Here is a 24,173-nt window from a genome sequence, read left to right as displayed (position 1 = left end):
CGCTACCGGGAGGCTCTGCTAGGCGTGCTGGCAGCCACCCCCCTGCTGCCGCCCCGCGTGGTTTGCGGGCAGTGCCGCTGTCCTCCCCCCCGCTGTCCCCGCGTTGGTTCGGCCCGCCCCGCCCCGCCCCGCCCCGCCCGCCGGGCAGCCAGACGCACGAGCGGGCAGAGGGAATCCCCACCACCCAGCTCTCGCGAGACTCCCCTCACTGCCCTCTACCCAGCGCAGCGCGCTCTCGCGAGACCTCGCCGGTTCCCACGCCGGGGCTGTTGTGTCTGAGGGGAGAGCCCGGGCGCTGAGTGGGCGGTGCGCGCGCGCGCGCGCGCGCGTGTGTCTCCCGGCCTCGGCGCATGCGCGCTGCCATCCCGGGGAGGGGAGGCGTAAGGGGAGCGGGGAAGGGGGGGGGGGAGGAGGCAGCTCTCGCGAGAGTAGGAGTTTTGGCGAGAGTTTGTGGAAGATGGCGCCTGTTGTGACAGGGTAAGTGCGGGGGGACGGCGGCGCCGCGCCGGGAGCGCCGCGCTCCGGGGGGCCCCCGCCCGCCGCCCGCCCGGCCCCTGCCCGCCGCCGGCCCCGCCGCCGCCTCGGGGAGCCCGGGGGCCGCCTCCGGGGGCTGTGCGGGCGGGCCCCGGCCAGCCGAGCCCCCGCCGTCGGGGTCCCCCCCGGGTGGGCGCAAGGCTCTGAGGGGCGCGGGGCGCGGGGCAGGGCCTGCGGGGCTGCCCCCGGGCTCCCTGAGGCGGCCCGGCCGCGTTCCGCCGCCCCCCCCCCCCCCTCCCCGGGCTGCGCCGCCTGAGGGGCTCCGAGCTCGGGGCTCGTCCTCACGGGTCCCCGAGGGGTGGCGTGGGCCCGGCTGTGCCCCCCCGAGATGCCGCAGCCCGGCTCCGCTCGCACCCAGGCTGCTGCCCCGGCCGCAGGCTGGGAGCCGCGGTCCTGCCCTGCCTCAGCCCCCGGCCGGGCTCAGCGCCCCCGGGCCCCCGCACGGCTGCTGGGGTGCGGGCAGGCTGCGGGTCGTGCCGGCTAGGCAGCCCCTCTGTCGGGGCGCGGGGCGAAACTGCCCTTCCTCGCCTCCCCTTCGTCCCCCTTCCCCGCTCCCTGGGCTTTGCTGGGCTTTCTCAGCTCCTGATGTTGCATGGCCGAGGGGAGCAGGCTCCCCGCCCCACTAAGCCACCGTGAATCGCAATGAATGATAGCTGCCGACCCTTTCAGCCACGCTGGGTAATAGCTAATCGTGGCTAGCCCGCTGCAGTGCGTGTCACTGTAACCAGCGACACCCTCGTAGCCACCTACAGCCCGTGGATAATAACAGACACGCTGCTGGCGCACAGCGTCCGATCTCACCTGCAGTGTTACACTGAGTATTGCCACCCTTGCCACATCTTGACTGCTCCTGCTTATTGTAAAGGCCGTGCCTGTAATTTTGGACCGTGCTGGACATGTGTAACCTCCTATATGCCGAGGGAAGGGACAGCAGGAGAAGAGCAGGCCATGTCTGCGCTCCACCTGTTTGTTCCAAATGACATTGTGAGCGGTGAAAGCACCGCCGAGCCTTTCTAAAAAGTGGACCTTATTTTGTGATTTCACAGCGTGCCTGTGACCTTCTGTCTTCCCCGTGGGATTACATTGTCTCCAGCATGGGCTATGTGGTTAGAGAGCGCAACAGCCTGCTTGGGGGTGGGGTGGAGTTGGTGGTTGATGCTTTTGTTCTCGTGGAGAAGGTAGCATTATGGTATTTTGTTGTTTTGTTTGGCTGCAGCAGTGTTTCCAATTCCTCGCTTTTGTCTGTCGAAAACTATATCGAAGCTCTTGCTTGATTTCTCTCCTGATAAAGGCATCTTGCGGCTCGTACACATTTTCCCAATTAAATGTTCTTTGGTGAAGCTGGTCTTATTTGTTATGGTTCCTGGGGTGTGCTATTTTAGAGGTTAGAGTTGAAAGAAGGAAAGAAATGCTTTTAAAGTTTGCTGCGAGTAGTAGTCTGTGTCCTAGTTAGCAATTAAGCTTTTCCACGTTTGTGTTAGTTTACTCATCTGAATATTTGGGCTCCATTTCCTTTTGTTTATTGATTATTACAGGTTTGTCAGAAATGTTCTCGTGCTTATGACGTTACAGTTAGCCTTCGTGGGAATACGTTAAAATATTGAGAATAACAGACGCTGTATTTCTTTTTTAAATGGGCGATCAAATTAAAAAAGCGTTTTAACAAGAATGCAAAAAACTGTTCTGGATTTTAACCCTGAAGTTACTGTTCAAAACCTGTAAGTTGAGTAATTCTCTGAAAAAGTTGTCTCATTTTCTTGTTGTTTATTACTTTTAACATTGATAAAAAGAAGTATGTTAAGATCGGTCAACGTTGTAGCTAGATTGCATCGAGGAGCCTGGGGTTTTTATGTATGAGTGTTTTTGGGTTACAGCTGTGATGCTGAGCTGTTTGTGTACATTAGCACACCCGACACGATTTGACGATACTCCAGTAACTGACTTTTTTCCAAGTAAGTCAGTAAAAATGGTTTTTCTTTCTCGGCTGTTCTGCAAAAGCTGGGTATTAAGCAGGAAAAAAAAAAGGGCTTGAAATTAAAAAGCTGTAACTGAAGTCTGTAGTGCCCAAATACTGCCTGGTATTTGAATGAGCAGCGTGCCTTTCTTATGGGTGCTCGAACGTTGAGATAAAGCGCATGGTTTTTCCGTAGCCAGTGCAGGCTGCGTGTGAAAACGCAGCTTTTCCTGCGAAAGCTGCACGCCTGAGCCTAAAGTATGGTTTGTGCAGTGCTGGGTGGGATAGTATGAATTTACTAGAGTAATTCTGGGGGGAGTCAGGGTACGATAGCAGTTTATTACCTGCAGCACGTTGCACGCTTCTCGCATCGTGAGGAACGGTGCGATCAAAACTGCTGGCGTGTACAGGATGGCTGAAAGCCCACGGTGTCAGAACTGCGGCTAATAAGGTACGCAGAAACTGGGGGCCGGTTACTGAAAATGAACTGTTTGTAAGGCGATTTTAAACGAAGTGGATAATTTAGGGCTGCAATGGTAGGATAGTGTTTGGGGATTCTGTGGAGCATTTTTGGCTTGTGAGCAGTTTAGGGAAACTCGATGTTTTAAGATGGCAAAATTAATGAAAATGTTAGTTAACTGGAGTTGCACATTTTGGGTGCAAAGCGCTTTGTTTAAATAGTTACTGATACTACAAAAATACCTTTAGGTCTTGATTAGCTCGAAAATTGCTGTGCTAAGCCTATTGCAACAATGTGACAGAATCTCTGCTCTTAAAAACTTATTTTTAAGTCATTTTAAAATGGCTTAAAAAGTGGAGTGGTGTCTTCTGTGGCTTGCTCTCTAGTCTGGGACAACCCCGTCTGTAAAATATCAGGAAAAAAAGCAAGAAGCCGTTGCCAAAAACCTTTGCAAAGATTTCTGTACCAGCAAGCGAGTAAAAAAAATTGTAGAGAGTAGATAAAAATGGTAAATGCTAGCCATAAGTTTGAGTACTCAATTACCAGTGAAAACCGTTATAATAGCAGTAAACAAGACAGTATTTGGGTTATTTTTTGAGCAGCGTTCAGATAAACCCTGAAAAAAAGACGGTAACAACTGCACAGGCTTCTCCCGGGTTTTCCAGAGGCTCTGTAGACAAGTGTTTTAGTAACACATTTCTAAATACCAGGCTGCTAGGTGCCTGAATTAGTCACCCCGAAGTCGGGTGGCGAAGAGGTGTTTCCTGAACACCAGGCGACTTCAGGGTGAGGGAAGACGCCGCAGATCTGTGGTGGCACAGGAGAGTGCTTGGCGCCAGGTGGAAACGTGAGAGGGCGCTCGCTGAAAGCTGCCCCTTCTGCGTCCTGGTCAGCCGTGTGAGGAGGGGTTCACCAGCAAGGGTCTGGAAGTAGAGGGTGAAGCGGGTGCTGGGAGAGGTGGGAGGGGAGGAGGACTTGTGTGACCCGACGTCGGTCTGAAAAAGCTGCCTGGAGAGGGATGTTCAGAGTAAACAGAGCAGGGTCAGCTCTGCGTTTTGGAAGGGTGCTTCGGTGGTTGGGATGTGAGCCGTTGTGGTCACAGGATAAAATTTAACCTACTAAAGGCAGATCTTAGCGACATGGGTCTCAAAACCTGTAGGTCTGAGGATGTATAGAGAGCCACGGTTTGAGGGCTGACGCTTTAGGAGTCCCGAAATGCAGCGACTTGCCGCAGTGGAAAGGAGGCTGGAGCAGTGACAGAGCCCGTCAGGCCCGTGTTTTGTCTGGGCTGGGGCTGAGCTGATAGCGAGGCATCTGGACGGAGAGACTGGTGGCGCCAGCCAAGGTGCTAGCTCGGTCAAACACTGCAGATACGGCGTAGAAAGTGCGTTTCTGATTTGTTGGCAAGCCGGCAGTAGCTTCATGTGGTGCTAGGTGAGGTGGAGGGGAATGGAAGGAAAGGGATGTGAGACAGGCTGCTAAGTAGTTCGTAAAAGAGTAAAGGTGAACGGGGATGCTCCTCCAGAAGGATGTGTTGAAAGGAAAATGAGAACGATAAGGGCTGAGTCACGAGAGGAACAGGGCCAAGGGAGTCAGGGAGAATATTTCCGGTGAAGAAGCGCTGCTGATAGTCTGGGTGATTGGCAGGGCTGGCGAGATAAGAGCTGTACCTGGATCCGGAGCCGCGTCGCAGCGGTGGCTGCAAGAGGTCTTCCTGAGAACGGTGTCCGTGGAGCTCAGGGGCTGGAGAATGGATTATGTGGACTGCAGGAGTAGGATCCAAGGAATGGGATCTTCGGGCTACACTTTTTACTGTTGCTGGAGGTTTAAACATAGCGCTTATTAAGATTTGAGTAATAGCATAACCGTGGCTATTGTGTTGTGTGCGCACACATCATGAGTGCTAAAGGTTGTTGGGAGAAACTCATTTACAATCAAATGAGTAGATGGTTTTGTGTGACTAACATTTAAATCATTATCAAGGGGCATGTCAGCGTCTTCGTTCTGGCTATTGGGAAATCTCTGTGAGCACTGTGTTCCTGAGAGAGTCTTCTGAGATGCCTACAAATGCTCTTCTCACCGCTTGTAGGCTCGGCAGGAGCGATTTTATGACGTTAAGCTCTCGATTAGGATTTTGCTCCCATTGTTTATTCGTTGTTTTAAGTAGCTCTTAGTCATTTTGGACTTATTGTAGTTGATGTATGGCACAAGGAAGCTTTGAAAGTCATCTTTTTATAGCTTGATTTCTCTAGAAATAGGCTGTAGTCTGTTTTAATAGGCATAAAATGCGTTGGCTTTTTAAACTGCTACTTAAAAGGCAGAATCCTTTACCAGTATCTCTGTGCAGAGAGAGCTCTGATTCTCTACTATGAATTACACAAACGATTTGTGAGTGGGAGAGAACACTCTTTCTTTCCTCTGACTTGCTACATTCTACTTTGCAGTAGTAATTCATTCGAGTTTTTTTTTATCATTATTAGGAACTGAAACGATTTCTACATTTAAAAAGAGCGCACAAAGAAGCTAAAGTAGCCTGCAGCAGCAGTGGCTTGTGAAGGCTTTCTGCAAGACCTGCTGCACCTTCATGTGCACGGGCTTGGAAAAAAGCTTTTAGGAACTCATTCTTTGAGTTACTTAAAAGAGTACAGTTACATTATAAAGAGTATAGTTAAGGTGGGTGCACTACATAGCTATTCTGTGTTTTTTGGTAAAATTGAGCAGAGAAATTGTAGTTTTAGATGTGTGAAGTACGTGCTCAACACAAGTATTGTGTCTTACGCAATGCATGTCAACGTCTGTTGGGAATGGAGAACGTAGTTGATCCCACATACTAGCTTCACATGTGGAGAGCAAATCATGTCAGCAGAATTTTAAAGTTTGGGGCCATCCTTTCTCTGTTGGCAGTGCTGATCACCCTGAATGCTTTGGCTGTTAATTGCAAGCACATTATTAACTGACCTGAGTGGCGCTGGGATGTGCTGAATCGCTGCCTCCCAAGAGCATTTCCCAGGGAAGGCGTACTTCTAAGTGCTTTTTGTTTTATTTTTAGTTTACATTATTGCGCTATTAAAAGAAAAAAAAAAAGCAACTGTAGCATCTGCCTGCATTTAAAGGGTTGCTTATTTTTTCCTGTATGCTTAGATAAAGAGGGGAAAAAGATAAACATCACTAGCTGCATTGTTGGATGAAATTAATTCTGTTAGCACAACTGCGTATGCCTTTTAAGTCTGTTATTTCAAGGCAAATTTACAGTTACAGATGCAAAATCGTATTTCTGAACTTACTGAGGTTTCATTTTTATGTAAAATGCTTATGATCTAATATTGTACAGCTGTCATATTTGTCTTGAACGTAATTGCAGAAAGAACTAAGTAAGATCATACGAGGCAAGGAAGTAATATGGTGTTATGGTCATTCCTTTCCAGCATACAAGCTCAGAAGAGGAAACAGCTGATAAATTTCAAGAGAAAATTATTAATAGAAAGTAGCAATTTCCATATCATTATATCCTTACCGAGTTGTGGAAAAGTAAACGCGAAGCTCGGAGTTTGACATTATCTCATTTCCTGGGGTTCTGCTTGTGTTGTGGTGCTTTTTACTCATAATTCGCGCGCGTGCGAGTGTGTGTGTGTGTGTGTTTTGTGGTTGCTACCTTTTTTTTTTTTTTTAAATGTGAAGTACCCTTCCCAACCTGAAGAAACTCTTTCATCGCCTGTTTGTGTGTGACATCACAGGCCGCTTTACAGAGCCAGGATATAGTAAGCAATTTAAAATAATCTCGTTTTCTGAAAAAATACTCGGTACTCTTCTGCTGCGGTGGTTAACCAGATAGTGATACACATCTTCATGCTTGTAAATGCGTAAACTACGTGTTTGTGGCGGTAAACTCTGTTACCAAGAAGAGAGAGAAGATAGGGGTTTCAGTATGCACCATGTGAGAAATCCCTTGATTAAGACTGAATTTCTACATCTTTACAACACGCGGAGGCTGTAGCTTTGCAAGGATAACCGTTTTCGTTTCCCGTCTCATTTTTTTTCTAATTTTTGAGAAGTTTGATTTATCTATAACATTTTACCACTAGTTATACCAGTGTTTTACTATTCCAGTTACTCAGGTGGTTCAGTGAATGACATGATGCTGCGACATGATTTATTCTTTCTAAAGCGATCTGAAAATTTCGGTCTGCAGCATGTATCTACAGTAAGTTTGTCGAGCTCTTTTTTGAACGCGTCTTTGTATGTGAGTAAGTCTTGAAAACTTTCTTGCTGAATTTATGTATTTTTGTAATGAGTGATTTAAAGTTATTGTTGTTGCTTTACTTGGAAAACGTGAAGGCATTAAGATGGTTGTATGGGAGTATAGTTTTCCTCCTTTTTGTTGCAACTGGACGACTGACTTGTATGAAGAGGCATTTAATCAGCACGTCCAAAATCCAGAGCACGTGTGGTAAAAGGCAACGAGCTGTGTTGGCAGGTGGTCCTTTCTGACTGCTCCATGTGAGATTACACCTGTTACTTCATTTAATTGTTCTACGTCTGGTAGCGAGAGGCAAGAGTACGTATTGCAACGGGTCCTAGTCGGCGTTAATCTCGTTATTTATAGTTACTTGAATAGCAACACAAATATTTAATTTTATTTAATTTTCCATTAGGAGCACAGAAAAATGTGGGCATCTTTCAGTATGTGCCAGACAACAGTCTTTCTGCTGCTGTTCTTGATAAGATTGCTCGGTCTGTAGAACATTTATTTCATCTGCGCTTTTTTATAACTTGTACTTGTGGCATATTTCCAGTGCGTGGTGCTTTGGGAGATTACCAGGAAGCCTGGTATCAGAAGGAAACTTGATCAGGCAGCCGTGAAATTCAGAATTCTCTAAGCCTGACAGAGAGAACTGAATTGTGTAAAATACTGGTCCCTAATTTTTGCCGGGCCATAGTAACAGCGCAGAGTAAAAAATACTCTCTAGGTAATATCCTGCTTTTCTTTTCCTGGCAGCTCTTATTTTAACTCTGTAATTCAATTTTGGCTGGGAGCAGTGGCAGAGGGTCTCGCAGGCAGCGTTGCTTTCGCAAGCTGTAGATTAGGAACTGCCCGTGTACAAAATAAGGTTAAACTTGTTTGCTCAGCAGCACAATTTGTGAAACAAAGCTTTTATCAGGTTTTGGTACAGCAGGGGGGAGTCTGCTGATGGGCTGCTGCTGTCCCCGGTGTTTTGACGCGAGGGGACCTTCACACTGGAGGTCTGGGCAATCCGAGGTGCTTGTGCTCGTTCTTGGCTCGTGCCGTTGCAGAAGGGATCTAAGGCCTGGCACAGCAGAATAAATAATAATTTAACTTACTCGGTTATCTTGTCGTTGTTGTTCCAGCCGTCTGCGTAAAAGCGCTTCGTGTCCTGAACATCAGAAAGCAAGTGCAAAAAGCCAGTGACTTGCCAAGGTCAGACGCAGGGTTGGTGGAGAGGTGGAAGCTCAGTTAGTGTCTCCCGGCCCCGTTCTCGTTGCCCCGTGTGCCTGGGGGCCCTGCCCTGGTGGGTTTGCTGTGTTTCGGCAGGTGGCATCGTGCCTTCCTCCCTGCTGCAGCTGGGTCACAGAGTGAAAGGTGCGCGGAAGGCATCGCGCTTCCTTAGGCATTCAGCCTGCCTAACAAACAGATGTGGTAAAGAAGATGAAGTGTGACCGTGTCCGTAATAAATGTGTCTTGGTAGGAGTGGGGGATACTGGAACAGAGAGGTGCTGCTCTGGTGTAACTGCACCACAAGGAAGGGATGGGGCATGACCAGCGGATAAAGGCAAAGAAAGACAGAGTGGTGCTGTGGTGGGCTGGAGCCATGCCTTCATGCTCCAGAAGAAATTATTCTGTATAGGTATTTATTTTTAAAATTCAAAATCCTTTCCTGCTTTCCAATTCAGCCAGCCAACGCTGGCTTCAGTAGCGAGCATAAGAATTCAGAAAAGAAGTTGTATTGAAAGCCTGGTATTATGCTGCGTGTGTGTTTCTTTTCACGCTCTTTTAGTTTTGTAGTAGATATACAGTGATGACTAGTAAAATCCTTAATAATGTAATATCTTCCAGAAGTGAGGGGGATATAGCAAAACTATTCTGGATGTGTCTTTTCTGTCCAAGTATTTTTCTGGCCAACCTTTTTTCTTTTGCTGTTCAGTGCTTCTTTGCCAGCACTGAGTCCTGGGGTGTTTTTATTTTCCTTTTTGCATTCCATTTTTTTTTTTTAAGATTGCCTGGTTGGTGTTGGTTTTGTTTTGTTTACATGTGAATTACAAATCTTTCGTCAATAAACTGTGCTGAGCAGTCAATCAAAATAAGCATTTGGGCTTAGGCTTCCTCTTTGGAAGAGGCTTGTGGCACATGGCACACTGTGACAAGCTGTGTCAGTCAGCACAGGTGATGCTGAATGAATCCTACTGATGATGTAAAAGCTAGGTTTTGAGAGATCTTTGGATAAGCACTGAATGCACAAGGGTGGCTCTTAGTTCCAGTATTAAGTGTTTTGCTGCTGGGTGTGGAGGTGAATGTGCTGGTTTATGGGTAAGTGTGACAGATGAATATTGTATAAAGAAAAAAGGGAGTTCTCCAGCTCTGAAGTGTATTTTGATTGTAAAGGTCATCAGAAATAGGAAAACTAAAGCATAAAGACTTATTTTCCTATGTTTTAATTATACCAGTGTTGGCCAAGTTAGTGTTCAGTTTTGATAACACAGTAAATACAACCTGTGTTTGCAGTGCTTATGTTTTGGTAGTAATGCTCTCAAAATACGGAGAACTGCGTTAAAACAAACATGAGAACTGCACTAAAACGTCACAACTTTCCGTATTTTTATTTGCAATGGGCAAAATACCTGTGTTTCACAATAGCTAACAGACAAAACAAAGGAATGGTTACGAAATGATGCTTAAAAAAAGGTCTCGTTGGGAAGTTTTACAGCGAGCTTGCTGAAGGGGTAAGTCATACTTCGGATGATAGCAAAGGGAAGATGGATCAGGAGCTTACAGCCATGTCCAAGTGCTACAGGCTACTAGAAAGTAGAAGACAACTCGTTTTGTTGGATCCCTTGAGCTGGAAGGAAAATTGTTCTTCCTTCTGACCGGCTGCAGCATCGACATGGAGCTTTTGAGACAGCAGGAGGTGAAAGCTGACCTCGGAAGATGTGCTGAAGGTGCCTGTCGAGGCAGAGTTTGAAGCCAATGTGAGTGTGCATTGAATCTAGGCTGAATTTTCATATGGGAATAAAATGTACAAGAAGACTCTCTGGACATGCCGTGAGGGTTTCGCGTGTTCATATGGATACTTTTTGGATGAATTATTTTTTTTAATACCACGCAGTACTGTACAAACGATCAAAAAAAGAAGTCTTTCTCTGCTGTTTCACCTTACTGCTGTACGGCACTTCAAGTTAGCAGGAGACTTGTTTGACTCATCAGTTTGCATAGTCATGAAGGTCAGATTGCATCAGTTCAAATTTGGAAGTTTATCTTTTTCAGTTAGAACAGTTCTCAAAAAAAAAACACAACCAAAAACAAAAACCAGACCAACATTTTCCAGAAGTCATTAGGCAGTGATGAGTATTACGTCTGGAGAGATAAGAGACTTCTTCACTTACTAGAAGTCTGGTGCGTAGGGTTCAAGTTGTGGATATTGTTGTTTCATGTACTTTCTCAATACAGATTTTACTGGTTACACCTGTGATAACATTTGTTGTCTTCAGTATTTTCCCATGTATTGTCCTGATTTCAGGTGTTTTCCTTCAGTAATGGCAGCCTTTTCCCTAAGATGAAAGTTACTATCCTAGCAGCGTCCAAATTGCTGTCCCAGCTAATACCTTCTCCTGTTTGTTTTGAAATTAGTTGAAGAATGTTTATAGGCACTGCTTGACGTTCCCTTCCTCTAATTTGAATTCAGACTCAGTCAATGTTTCCTCTTGTTTTATATACGGGATATTGAGATATCTTTTATTATTTTTACCTAGCGACTTTCAGTCTTGTTCTCTCCTGAGTTTTGTGACCAGTTCTCGATTCGTTTTGCTCCTACATACCCTTTTTTATGGATCATCACACCAGAATATTTTATCTCCCCATTTTTTTTTCTGTGAAGTTTCTGTGTAAGCCCTGTTCTCTCTGTTCCTGGGCAGTTTGTGTCCAGTTGCCTTTGTTCAGAGCAGAACTTCCAGAGGACTTCCCAACTGGACTGTTCCCTACTCTGGATCCATCATGGTCTTTATTTCCCCCCAGGTCTGTTATTACTGGCCCTATAAGACTTAGGGTGTGCTTAGAGCATCACCACCATTATCTGTGCAGTGGAAAAGTCACTGTTACTACTCAACCAATATAATATGCTAACAACTGTCTGCTTTAAGTCAAGTCCAAACCCTGTTCCTTGCTTTTGGGAACGTGGAGCTTGCCCAGATTGGTGTCCTCCATCACGAGAAAAGTCGTCTCTAATGAGTGCTTGTATGCCGCTCGCCTCCCAGCTGAAGTGCCCATTGCCATCATTCACAGAACTTGGGAGGACTGGGGAGAAGACAGGTTCAAGAACCTGAAATTATCTTTTGTAGCAAGAGACAAAATATGGATATGGAGCAACGAGGAAAATTAAGTTGTAAAGGAAAAGCAATAAAAAAATGTAATGATGTGAAGGCGGGGGTAGAAATAGTGGAGGAGCACTTTATTTCAGAGTTATTTCTTTTCACTTACCTCCTGTCTTTTGGCATATTGCAGTCCTCTTCACCACGTTCGAAGTGTTTGGGAAGCTATTACTACTACATTTTTCTGCTCCTCCAAGGATGGATAAAATATAACTGAATGAATTGAGAGTTGCTGCAATCAGTTGCTAGTGGCTTTGTAGGAAATACATTGAAAGTTGGGAAGGAATGGGACACCTTGTTCTTACTAATATGATGCATTTCTAAAGCCACAGAGCTGGGAGAAAGGATTGCTTTTGAAATGCTGAAAGTAAACAAAGTGAAGCTGAGATCAGGTTTTGAAAGCTAAATTCTGTAGCTAAGCAGTGCCCTAAATGTGGGTGCGTGCATGCGGATAAGCTTCAGTTCAGGTCGTTTGTTATACAGCTTTGTTATAAATCTTGAATTAATATTTACTGTACACAACATCTCTCCTAATTTAGGATGGCTTAAAAGAGCACGTGTAACTTTCTCAATAAAATTGCATCTTTCTTTTTGCCTGGTTCACTGGTTCAGTACATTAGTTTTGCTTTTCCTAATACCTTTTCAGAACCTTACAGAAACTGTATTAATGCAGAGTGTTCTGATACAGATTAAAAACCAACAGTTCAATTTAAATATTTCTCTTCAGCATTTGTTCTCATCAGAGAAGGAATCTTCAGTAGCTTGTAGATTTTGCGATGCACTTGTCATGAACTTGCCTACTGCTGCTGCATCACAAAATCCTCTCATTTTAGAGGCTAACATCAAGATGTCACTGAAGGTGGGGTGCAGCAATGGTCCCTGATTTTTCAGCAATGAACTTGCTGCCTGTTTACTCTCTGGTTAAGCAGCTCACGTAGCCCTTTGGCTTAAAGCATTCCTCCATTCCACTGTTCATTTGGCAAGAAAATTCAAACAGGGATGTCCTGCGGACATCAGAACGGAATAATGGTTCTGACCAGCGAGCCTCGATGTGTGCAACCTTTCTCCTTCAGTAAAAGGAACCTTTGAAAATTCAGTCTTGCAACACTGGATCATAATTGTAGAAACAGGAAGCAAGCGCTTAAGCTTTGTCCCAGATCTCCATTGCTCCTTGTGACTGTGGCCTCTTCCTTTTTTCAGCTGCCTTCTTAATTTCTGTCTTGGAAGCCAAAAGTAACTTCACGCTGCTCTCCGAAGAGTTGAGTCATTTATCAGGTTCTCCTTTGCCAAATATCTGTAATGGAATCCACTAAACTTTCTTCTTCCTGAGGCCGTTCAGCGCATTGTCCACTTGCTTTTTGCCTTTCCGTCTCATTCCTCTTGAATCTGTGCTATACAGCGCCTGCAGTTAGTGGTAGCTGTTAGAAACATCTTGAGGACTTTGAGTTCAAAGTGCCCCGGGTCTTGGCATGGCCTCATTCCTGTGATGAGCCTGTACTTATCTCTAGCTTCTGCACACTCCATCTGGAGGGTGGTATACGGGTTCGGCACACTTCCAGCAGTGGCCATAGTTTACTTGAAATGCTGGACTGTGTTAGTTTTTCATCCCCAAAACAACTGGGGTAACTGGAGCTCACAGGCTCTGTGTTCCTTGCGAAGAGTGGTGCGCAGGCAACGTGTTTTACTGTGTTCCCAAAGCTTAGAAGCACCTGGGGCTGTATTGCATGGGGCCAAAGCACAACTACTGGCACTCTCAGAAGCTCTCTTTTCTTACGTAATTAAATGAGCTTTCTGAAAAGCAGCTACACGGCCAGTGGAGCTTCCTTGTGCTTTCCCTTTTGGTTGCGGAGGGGTTCGTGTTACCACGTGGCGCTGGCCGGCTGGCTGAGCCGTGGCATCCCAGCGCAGTGGGCAGGTCAGGAGGGAGTATCTGTGGCTCCCGAGCCGTGCGGTTTGCAGGCTTTGCAAGCGTCACTCCGATGTGACACTGGCTCTCCTGGCGTGTCAGAACTGAATTTTAGATCTGGGGTGGGGTGACCTTTCAGGGCTGATCAGGCTGATAATGTCCTGGTGCCTTGGGATTCTCCTGCACATCCCGCATAGCCCTGCGTTATAGCAGAAATCTCCCTCGGTCTCTTCTCTGCCCCACTGGTCTCCAAACACATCCTTTGCTGGCTACAGCGTGCTTGGACCATGTGAGGCCACAGTTATTAATAAAGGCTGCGTTCATTCCTGGCATCAGCATTGGGTCCAGAAATCCCCTGAACTGAAAATAGTCATAGACAGGGAGAACATTTGGGGTACGTACCCGTCAGGCTTGTCTGGCTCTTACTTTCCTTCAGCTGTCCGTTAAGCCTGCTGTTGGAGACCAGCACGTGGCTTGCTGGACCCTGGGCTGTACCGAATCGGTGTAACCCGTACATCCCACAGCAGTGGGAGCAGAAAACTCTCAACGTCAGTGTCAGCTCTGCCCATCTTCCTCCTCACTGCCTCTCCTGCTTTGCAGCAGCAAAAGGGGGACCGAGGGAAATGGGGGGAGAGGGGTCAGGGCTGGGGAAGGGGCTGAGCTGTGCAAGGGCGAGGTGGGTGGTGATGCACGTGTGTCTGTGGAGGCTTTCTGCTCTTCTTTTCTCTCCTGCTTCTCTTGGATTTCCTACTACTTCCCACATGGGTTGTCTGAAGACATTTTGGAGGTGGGAAAATTAGACTTTGCTATCTCAGTTTTTGAAATTTTTGCCTCATTCTTTTTTATTAAGGTATGGAAACATTGAAGACTTGCGACTTGACTGTTTTACATATGTTCTTGTGTTTAGCTGTAGGGAAGTTGGTCTTTCTCCTCCCCCCAAGGGAGTTTCCTGTGTATATGGAAAAAATACAAAACAGAAGTGAAAGATACCTCAGGCTTCCAAACCTGCAGCTCACATTTCACTTCTCCCACTGCCCTCCTCGTCACAGAAGCAGTCCTGTAGTTCTTCCTCTGTCTCCACAGCACTACCATCTATTTAAAGAATCAGGCACCATCCTAGCTGACATGGTAGGTGACTTGGCACACAATTGCAACAACCTGTGAACCACTGGGGAAATAAAAAATTTAAATAAGGCAGTGAAATACTTTACTGGTGTTTGTCTTCAAATTACTAGGATTTAGGCTTTCTTCAGGCTAGTAAACATAACAATTTCATACCTGTTTCAAGAGGTTTATAGTCATAAATCTAACATTCAACCCAGGGTTCTTGTTTAAAAATCTACTTAGGGCAGCGTCCCTAAAATTGTGTGCAACTCAACAGTGAAGTTACATTTCATAACTTATTGCTGCTGTTAGCATTCTGGAGACCCTCTTATAATCTGACTTTATAGCTAACTGTTGCTTTTTATATTTCTTATGCCTGACTGAACAGCACGTAGATAACAAATTTAAGACTTCTACGATGAAACGCTGATAGAGTATTCTGTATGCACGAATGCTATGCTGACAATATTCAAAGTTTCCCATAACTCTATAAGATAATTAAAGCACTTCAAAATTGACGTTCTCAATGTTCTTCGTTTGTTTCGACTATATTTGCATATGCTATTGTCAAGGAACAGGGTGGGGTTTTTTGTCCTCAAGTTGTTCTGCAAACAGCAGGACTAATGAACTTACGCTTCCTCTTGTATGGTGAGGAAAGTTTACAGGCTGATACCGTGAGCTCCTTCATCCCTGATGGGCAGAGCGCGGCTTGTGGCACAGCGAAGGCATGCGCTTGTGCTCTGTCCAAAGGGCACATGCACGGTGACCAGCTGTGAAGCAGTTCGTGATTTCCAAGCTCTGGGTGTCTTTTCCAATGACATCATTATTTTGGAAATGTCTCTCCAGCCTCCAGTTTTCGTAAAACTCATAGCAGCTTAATTCTTCTCCACTCTTTAAACTTGGTCAGAACTGAATTAGGGCTTCCGAAGTTACTGCAAGGATGGATAATCAGATTCATACGTGAGGTTCATTTTTTTAGTAAGCTGGGAAACAAAAGCAACGAAGGACTATTAGCGGTTAGTAGACTAATAAGCCTGCTCTGTGGACGTGTTAGCATGGCCCTGTTTTCCAGCATGCATTAGTGGCTTGGAAGACGGCACTGTCCTGTTACACTGCTGAATTCTGAGCCCTGACTTCCAATATAGGTCACCCCGTGATTTTGCTTAGAGTGAGACTTCTCTGTTCATTTATCTTGGCTGCACAAGCATCTGCATTCTGGAATTCAGGAATTCGGCTTCTCTATCTGATTTCTGACCCTTAATTATTGCATTTGTCCATGATTAGCATTTTTCTTGGCGAGCCCAGTCGGCCCCGTTTGAAGCAGCAGTAGGCAGAATTGCCGAAAGGAAACCTCGCCATCGATGAGTGCGGTCCATGCTCTTCGCAATTGGCAATTCCTTGTTGGCTATCATCATTAAACCAGTCAAGATACAAGCGAGACCCTGGTAGCTGCTAACTAAAACGTCTTCTTAAACCTGGTTGTTTACCACTTGCATGCAGTTTTGACAATTTACTTTCCCTTCTGGCCTGAACGTACTTGAAAGGATGAGACAATGTTTTGAAAAGAGGTTGGGTTCAGAGCTCAGCAGTTGGGAGTCTTCGCAACGCTGCTTAGGCACGCTTATCATGCAGTCAAATCCTCGCACAGAAATTTGTGCCAGCACAAGCATTATTCTGGGAAACCAGGCTTGGAGCAGGCACAGGCTCGGGATCAGGCAGAATCCAAGTGCTGCTGGTACAGCTTCCTCCTGCCCTCCGAGTCCTTTAACCGCTTAGAATACCTAGCTCGAGTAAAACCGCCGTCAAAAATGCTCTTGTTTTCGAGTTGGCTTCATAGTTTATAATGTACCTCATTAAGATGCAGGGAGAAGTTTTAGCAGTAATTTGCATCTGTGTGGAGTTTAAACTTGACAAACCTGAAAGGCAAGCCTACTTGAATTAAGTATGATTCACACAATTTCCATTTAAAAAAATGGACAATAATAACTGCTTTGCATTTTGTGCTCTGCAGATTCTTTTTCTTATGAAAAATACCCCGTGAAAGCTATTTTGGCACGAGAGGAACACGTATAATTGTGTACGAGAACTGTAATGCCATAATACCAGAAGAAAGGATAATAAGGTGTTAGCCTGCTGACATCCCGGCCACGCAATCTAAACTTTTCAGATGATTATTGTAAATGTACTGCGATAAGGAGTAAAAACCGTGGTTCTGGAGTGTCAGTTTAATTGTCCTCTTCAGGGATCACTGATCTGTTTGCAATAACGGTTATAAAAAGTATTATTGTAGTTGATGATAAGGCATTGCAGAGATTATGTTTCTCTAGCAGTTCGGCTTTAAAAATGAATTATGAAATCAACAATAGCAGTAAGTGAAAGGCCTTTCTGGCTTGTATTATTTAAACAAATAACGTTTTTTTTTACACGTGCCCTATTTTATCTTTTTCTTTCAAAAGTCAACGATTTGTTAAATGGGAATCTGAATTTGTGTCTTTCCTTTGTGGGAACGCGTAATTAGTGCAGGGGCTGTAGCTGAAGTATAAATGAAGGACTAGTTATGTGACTTTAAAGGCGTAAGAACGCTCTGCTCGTATAAAACGCTCCCTGCTTGCAGAGCGCTACCGCAACCACAGGGAGAGGTTGCTGATGAAGGATGGCCTCCGAGTGATTTAGCTGTCCTCGACAGTGACAGAGAGCCTCTAATTCTCCCTCTTCTCTGGGATGTGTTTATTGCTGCTGCTGTTATATTCATGGGGCGATGTATTCACAAGCTTAATTACAAAACAATATACTTGAGATCGATTAATTCTAGGATAGTGACAGCTCCTTGTGCAACTGCACCCAGCTAATGTTGATGTAACCACATAATTCCTGGGTGATGCACCAAGAAAACGTCTGAAATCTAGGAAAACCTGTAATTTTGTAAAACAGGTTGGTGCCAAATAGGGTTTTGTTAAAAAGTGCGTGTATTCCCGGGTTTTGTGTCATCGCTTGCATCTACTGGGGAGACAAATTTTAGTTGACCATTTGGAGAACGCCGCGTGCATGAAAACCTGCTTGTGAGCTGATACCTGTGCTCTGATTAAAGGCTGATAGTTGTTTTACAGATCTTGAAGCAGGGGATGAGACACAGTTGCAGAGAAGTAAGCTTACATAACTGTAGTAATTTTCTTCTAATTAATAGGAGGAGCTGCTTCCATGTTGCTTTCTGAAGGATTGCTGCGGTGGGGAAGTTGGAGGGGGGAAGGGAATGAAGGGAGAGGATACAAAAAGTAAGAATAGTGTTTAAAATAAATAAAAGATTTTAAAATATAAGAAGTTGACTCAACTGATAGAGCTGCTGGAGGAAGGAGATGCTGGGGTATGGTCCCTGTTTCCCCCAGGTGTTGTTTAGAAGTATGAAAATACAGTAAACATTTTTATAAATGGCTCTTGAAACTTATCCTTTGGTGGGCTGAGCATTGCATATTTTATCCCAGTCAGAGCTTACAGGTCCTGAAACAAGATAAATTCAGTAAATGGAACGTACAAATCATATTTTATTACATAATTTAAAACACCATAAAAACGGGTCTGAAGGGAAGACGCACCAGCTTTCTAACAGCATACTGTCGACCTCTCGGTGCTCCCGTTGGCCGCATCGCGTGGTGGTTGGCACTACCCCAGTAGGATTTACCTTCCTGCTGCCCCTCCGTCCCCCTCCTGCCCAGAGGTGTTTGGGCAGGGCCACTGGTTTTAGCCAGCTTGTGGGGCGGTGTGACGGGCGCTGAGTTGGGTGAGGAAGGGTAGGGGGCTGTGGCCGCGAGGAAGCCCCGGGTTGGTGTGGTGGCAGCAGGGCCTTCGGCTGCTGTGAAGCCGCAGCCCAGCTGTGAGGTGGCGTGGCTGGGACACAGCCCTGCGTCTGCTCACCCTGGCCTGGCGCCGAGGTGGGAGAGGCCTTTTGGGTGTCAGTGACTTGTGCTGTCACAGCAAGGCTTTGTCAGAGTTGGCCCTCTTAAACCTTAGAGATAGATGTAGCACACGTAGCTGGCATTTTGCATGAAGTTCTGACTGCAGCTGGGGCAACAGGCCTCTGCTTTTCTAAGGTAACCTTTACTGAGAGCGTTAGTCTACCAGTAAGATCTCTGAAGTATAATAAAGACATTTTTGCAAGTCATTTTCCATATGCAAGAGGATTAATTTTCTTTCCTGATTTTTTTAACGAGTGATTTGAGTCACTAAAAATATATATATATAGCATATATATTTTTTTAACTTTATAGGTAACAGAATTCTCTTGTGCTTTTTCTTCCGCACAATTCTTTTCTCTGAGAGTTACAGGCTCGCTAGAATGCAAGGGAAGACAAGCGTAGCTGCTGCTTCTGTGTGATCTCTTTTGGTTTCTGTTAGAGCTTGTGGAGGAGGCTGACCAGCTGTCTGCAACCAAAAGACGCTGTGTCCCCGTCTCTCTCCCGCTTCCCAGCGTGTTGGTGGTGTGGCAGACTGGGCTGAACTGGTGCTCAGAGCAGCTCTGGGCGCTGCAGGTGGTGCAGCTGAGAGGCTGGAGTGGGGCTGCCCCTGGGGACACAGCCCCTGGGAGCCAGCTAGGTGTGCTCTTGTGGTTATGCCTAGGAAGCAGTCACTGAAGTAACGAAGCTCCGTTGCTCGTGTGGCTATAGGGTAAGGAAAGGCACACCGAAGACTTACTGCCTGTTACCCTCATAGAACAGCAGTCGGAGATTTGGGGCTGACCAGTGACTGTCCCTGTCAGGAACCTGTTGTGTCCTTACGAGCTGTTCAGAAGAAATACGGACTTGCCTTTATGGTTAGTGAGGTTAGGCTGGCTTTTTGAGGATCTTCCTCCTTTGTAAGTTCAATATGGCTCTTTACCACTTCCTTGCAAATCATTCACAATTTCTGCTTCTACTGTGTATTTTTGGCATTACAGCGAACAGTGGCGATTCAGAGAAAACCAGGAACCTTTAGGTTTTGTGCTTTTTTCACTACTATTTTTTGCAAGGTGCCCTCTGCACAGAAGATGAATGCTTATCTCCCAGCTAAGGACGGAAGGTCTGAAGAGGGGAAACTGTTCTCTGAACACAGCAGGCATTCAAACATTGAAACCAAGGTCGTGCAAAGCCTCAGGTACTGTAGTGCAGAGGAGGGCTCCTATGTTGGCAGAAACATAGTCTAAAAAGTATCGTGACCTTTGTCAAGTAATGAGGCATCCGAAGCAACATTCAGTACATTTAGTAAAGTTGATTCCTTATGTAATAAAAAAATCTTGCTTTAGACTAAATAGTAATTGCAGTTATGGGCAGATAGTGGCCATAAAAAGCATTGCTTTACTACTCAATAGCTGTGTTTTTACAATATTTAGAAAGCTAGTATCTTAAAAGACAAGGGAGTCACTTGTTTTGTTGTTTGTTTTTTTTAAAGGCCAGGTGATAACTTGAATTACAGTTTAGTAGGGGAGATAGAATCACTTTCTTAAGAAATAAAAACCAAGTTCTTTGGTGAAATATCTATTCACAGGTGATGCGCAAGGTCAAGTCCAGGGGGAAATTTATGGGGCTAGAGGGAGAAGAAGAATCCTTGTAAGTGTACACTCAGCAAAGGAGCTGTCACTGAAAGCTGTGAATGTGGGACCGCGCTTCAGACTATTTTCATGCTTTAGGAGTTTACCATTATTTTAGTGGCTAATTTTGTGAACTATGTGCATTTATTTTCCTTTTTCTCAACAGTCACTTTTTTTTTGAGTGAATGAAGATAACATTAATGAGTCTTATAGTGCACATTCCCCATGCAGTTACAATAGCTGAGCCAAATTATATTGTTTTAGGGACGGAGATTCTGTTGGCGTACTGATTTTTCAAGCTGATAACCCTTGCAGCTGCTAAGGTGTGTGCTAATCTCCAGTTTCCAGTGAACTTCTGAGCCAACATTTTTATGGATTCAGTCAAAAAGAATTAGTAGCATGTGAATTTAAAGGAATCTTTATAAATATAGTCATTTTTGATGATGATTCTTACATTCTGCACCATCCTACCATTTTATTTGCATGCTTTAAGTCGATTATTATCAACTATCAATTTGAGAAGTTAGTGTACTTGAGATTTTTGAGTTATTGTAGCTTCTTGCAACAGGTACCTAAAGCAAAAATCAAAGCAGGGAAAATGCATCTACAGAAAAAGTTTCGGTCACGTTCTTGTTCTTAAATAGGCTGCGATTACTGATTTGCTTGCCTTACTGTCGTGGCACAGTTGTGTGGGTCCTGTCTGGAGTAAAATGATGTCCATTTTGGACCAGACCTTTGATTTTTAGAATCATGTGAAGCTATAGTAATTTACTGGATGGAGTTTTTTCTCCAAATGTGTATGACTAGTATAAACTAGGGACTTTGTTTACTTCTGTAAGCTGTTTAAAAGTCAGCGTGTTTGCTGATAGCAGTGCAAGCTGTCGACTGCAGTCGTAGCTCTGTGATTTCCTTTATCTGGGGGTTGGAAAAGAGCGAGGACAATAACGAAAGCAACGTGGGAGGATGAAAGCAGGTCAGAAGAGGGAGAGGGAGTTCCTAATTGAACCAGGGACTTCCAGTGAGAGGGCGTGACTAACCGAAGCGGAGCCTTTTCTATTGTATTTATGTCAGTATTATTTGATATGGTGCCAGAAGTGTACATAGCGCTGTACAGTACAAGGCTTGCTTCAAACACGGAACATGTTCCCGGTGCTGGAGGGCTCCGTGAGCGCAGGCCGGAGCAGCGCAGGATCATGCAGTACAGAGATGTGATAGTGCGTGGCTGCTGGCATTCACCCTGGAGCAGGTGGGTCTTTTTTTTTGTCTTTTCCTTGAAGAGAGGGAACATTTTGTGTGTTGATCAACAGAGCGTCCTGGTTTTGTGACTTCAGGGCTGCTCTCTACTGCCAAAGGGCCAGAGTGCAGTTGGACTGCCCATCGTCCGCTCGTTCCGGGGAGGAAAGGACTTTGGGAGCAGCAGGAGTGCTAGCATTGTTCACATCCCTTAAACGTCCTCAGTTGGTGGGGCTTTAATTTTATCTCCTTTTGCAGGATGGATAGGAAAGAGAGGGTACGTTGGGTCAGTAGTATTTCAAAGCAGGTTATCTGAGGTTGGCTGTTTGTACGTTATGTGTGGATGTGAAAGCCATGGTTTATTTTAAAAGTAGGTTAAACTCCTAATCTTCAGGACAAAGTCTTTATAGCAACGTTTGTAATGGCAGACAGCTGATCAGGATTGGGGCCTAAGTGCTGCGGGCAGGCAAAAGCGAGAGCGAGCTGAGGGCCGGGTGCGATTCTGCAGCTGCGTGTGCTCCTCCTGAGTTGCACCTGGAGGGAGACAGATGTCACTTCAGCAGCTGCCATACCTCACGTGTGTGGTGCTATCGAAGGAGCAAGAGCTCCTGACATGCATCATTTATCTGCGGCTTAGTTAGATGTGTCTTACTACACGAGTCCAAGTACGTTCATTGCAAGAAAGAACAAGATGCACACACTGCTGCGAAGTAATGGATCTGCATAACCTTCAGCGCCTGATGCACCTTGCACAGGACTGAATACCAGCCATGGCAGTATTTTTATTGAAGAAGTAGCACAGCAACAACAACTGTGGTTCTGCGAAGTCAGAGGAAATATTAGAAGACCATAAAATGTTTAGGGCGCGAGTAGCCTGAGGATTTAAAAACTCCTTTCTCGGAGATGCTGCACAGATAAAGAAGCCACAGTAGTTAGGAACGCTCCCGGTGCGGGTTGGGTCGTATTCGGCTGCATGGCTTGGAGTTGTGGCAAACTGTAAAGATCAGGGGAGGGCAAAGAAAAGACACGTGTGGGATGTTGGGGTGGGTGAGCCTGGGGAAAGGAACTCTGCTCCGAATTTGTGAATGGTTCAGGATGTGTGGAGTCATGGGCTGAAGAGGGGCTGCGAGAAGAATTTTCATCTTTTTACAATATAATTTTGTTTATTTTGATTCTTTCTTGTTAGTTTGTGCCTCTGATGTGTTGGTTGTTTAGCACCGGGTGTTACTGGTAGTACAACCTTCTCTGTTTCCCTTAGCGATCTCACCTGTGTGTAGTGAACCCATTTGTGTTTTGGAGAAGATAAAATTCTCCTTCCGGAGGTCTTTGTTGAGCCACTTGTATTTTCATTCATTCACTACCCTCATCCATGTGAAAGTTAAGTGTGAAATGTTCTATTTGAGCACAAGTGTGTGTGTGTGAAACCTCCATAGCATTCTTTTCTCAGTTGTATTTGCCACTGGCAATTCATAACAATACCCTGTTTCCAGCCTCATTACAAATAATCAGAGGGGGATGAGGTGGAGTTACAGAAATCAAATACATACGCAAATATATTAAAAATGGTGTGAATCAACAGATATATTTAATATGTATTTCACAGACCAATGATAGAAAAAACTACTGTATGAAGTTTGGTAGTCAAGCTTGTGCAGGATCACAAATGGCCGTTTTTCAATACACAGGCATTTTGTGTGTGTGAACCACCAGATGGGACGTTGTTTCCTAGACGATCTTTTCTCGTGGGAGTTGTGTTCCAACATGCTTGTGAGAAAATATGGTTGTGTAGGTGAATGTGCAGAAATATTTTCAGTATTTGCATCTTGTCTTCACAGAGGTACATGCGCCAGAAAATACATTTACATTAAGAAAAAAATCCTGTGTATTTTTCTTATAACGTATTTGCAATTTAACTTTAGTAGAGAACGTGGAAATCTGCAAATGCAGAAATCTGTAAAAAACAAGATGAGGCTGATCTAGAACAGTTGTCTTGCCATGTAGATTGCAGTGTACTGCTTAACTCGTATGAAGTGTTTTTAACCAACAGGCAACGAAGGGATGGCTCCTGAGATCTGTTCAGTATGTCCTAGACATGGACGCTGTTGTGTCTGGTGGCTCTGATAATTTTAAGCATGTTTGAAGTCTGAGTATGAACTTTCCTCCGTGCTTCTTCAGTACCTCCCTAATTTCTCTGTAAGTAAATTGAATCAAATTAGGAAGAAATTTTTTCTAGGAAGAAATTCTTCATTGTAAGGGTGGTGAGGCACTTGCACAGGCTCCCCAGAGCAGCTGTGGATGCCCCATCCCTGGAGGTGCTCAAGGCCAGGCTGGATGGGGCCTTGGGCAGCCTGGGCTGGTGGGAGGTGTCCCTGCCCATGGCAGGGGTAGGAACTGGGTGGTTTTCAAGGTCCCTCCCAACCCAAACTGTTCCAGGATCCTCTGAAGTTGGAAATGGTCAGCAGCTGAAGGGGGGTTAAAGAAAAAGAAACAACTAATGTGTCAGTTAACTGCTGAAAATTGATACTTCTGTATTAATCCTCTATACAGACTTTAAACATAAAACTGACTGAAAACTTAGCATTTCACTTCCCCAGGTCTTAGGTAACCTCAGCAAGCTCAGTAAGCCTCGAAATAGCACCGCGAAGTGAACGATCCTGGCGAACTCTGTACACAACTTTTAATAGGCTCGTGATAACTGACCACACAGCGACTCAAAAAGAATTCTGTGAAGATTATTTTTGTTTGTTAGGGTAGAAGCGGTAGGCCCTGTTGTGACTAGCTGTCCTGTGCTGAAGGCTGAACTTACATTTCAAAGATTTTCTGCCTT

General features: G+C 45.2%; 1 protein-coding gene across 2 annotated transcripts in view; it reads left to right on the top strand.

Annotated features, from left to right (window-relative positions):
- The first annotated feature begins 386 nt into the window (after positions 1-386).
- RBPJ (recombination signal binding protein for immunoglobulin kappa J region) overlaps positions 387-24,173 on the top strand; it is a 59,318-nt gene continuing 35,531 nt past the window's right edge. The window contains exon 1 of one of the 2 annotated variants that reach the window (XM_083833802.1): positions 387-477. In XM_083833802.1, coding sequence (XP_083689928.1) covers positions 458-477 — 20 coding nt within the window. In that variant the 5' untranslated portion in view covers positions 387-457. Of the gene's footprint in view, positions 478-14,131; positions 21,360-24,173 lie in introns of those variants that run through there. The other variant, XM_083833801.1, reaches the window with a different exon arrangement.

This window comes from Anser anser (assembly GCF_964211835.1).
Source record: "Anser anser genome assembly, chromosome: 4".
NCBI lineage: Eukaryota > Metazoa > Chordata > Aves > Anseriformes > Anatidae > Anser > Anser anser.
Note: the sequence above shows the minus strand (reverse complement) of the source record. Positions and strands in the feature narration are given on the sequence as shown.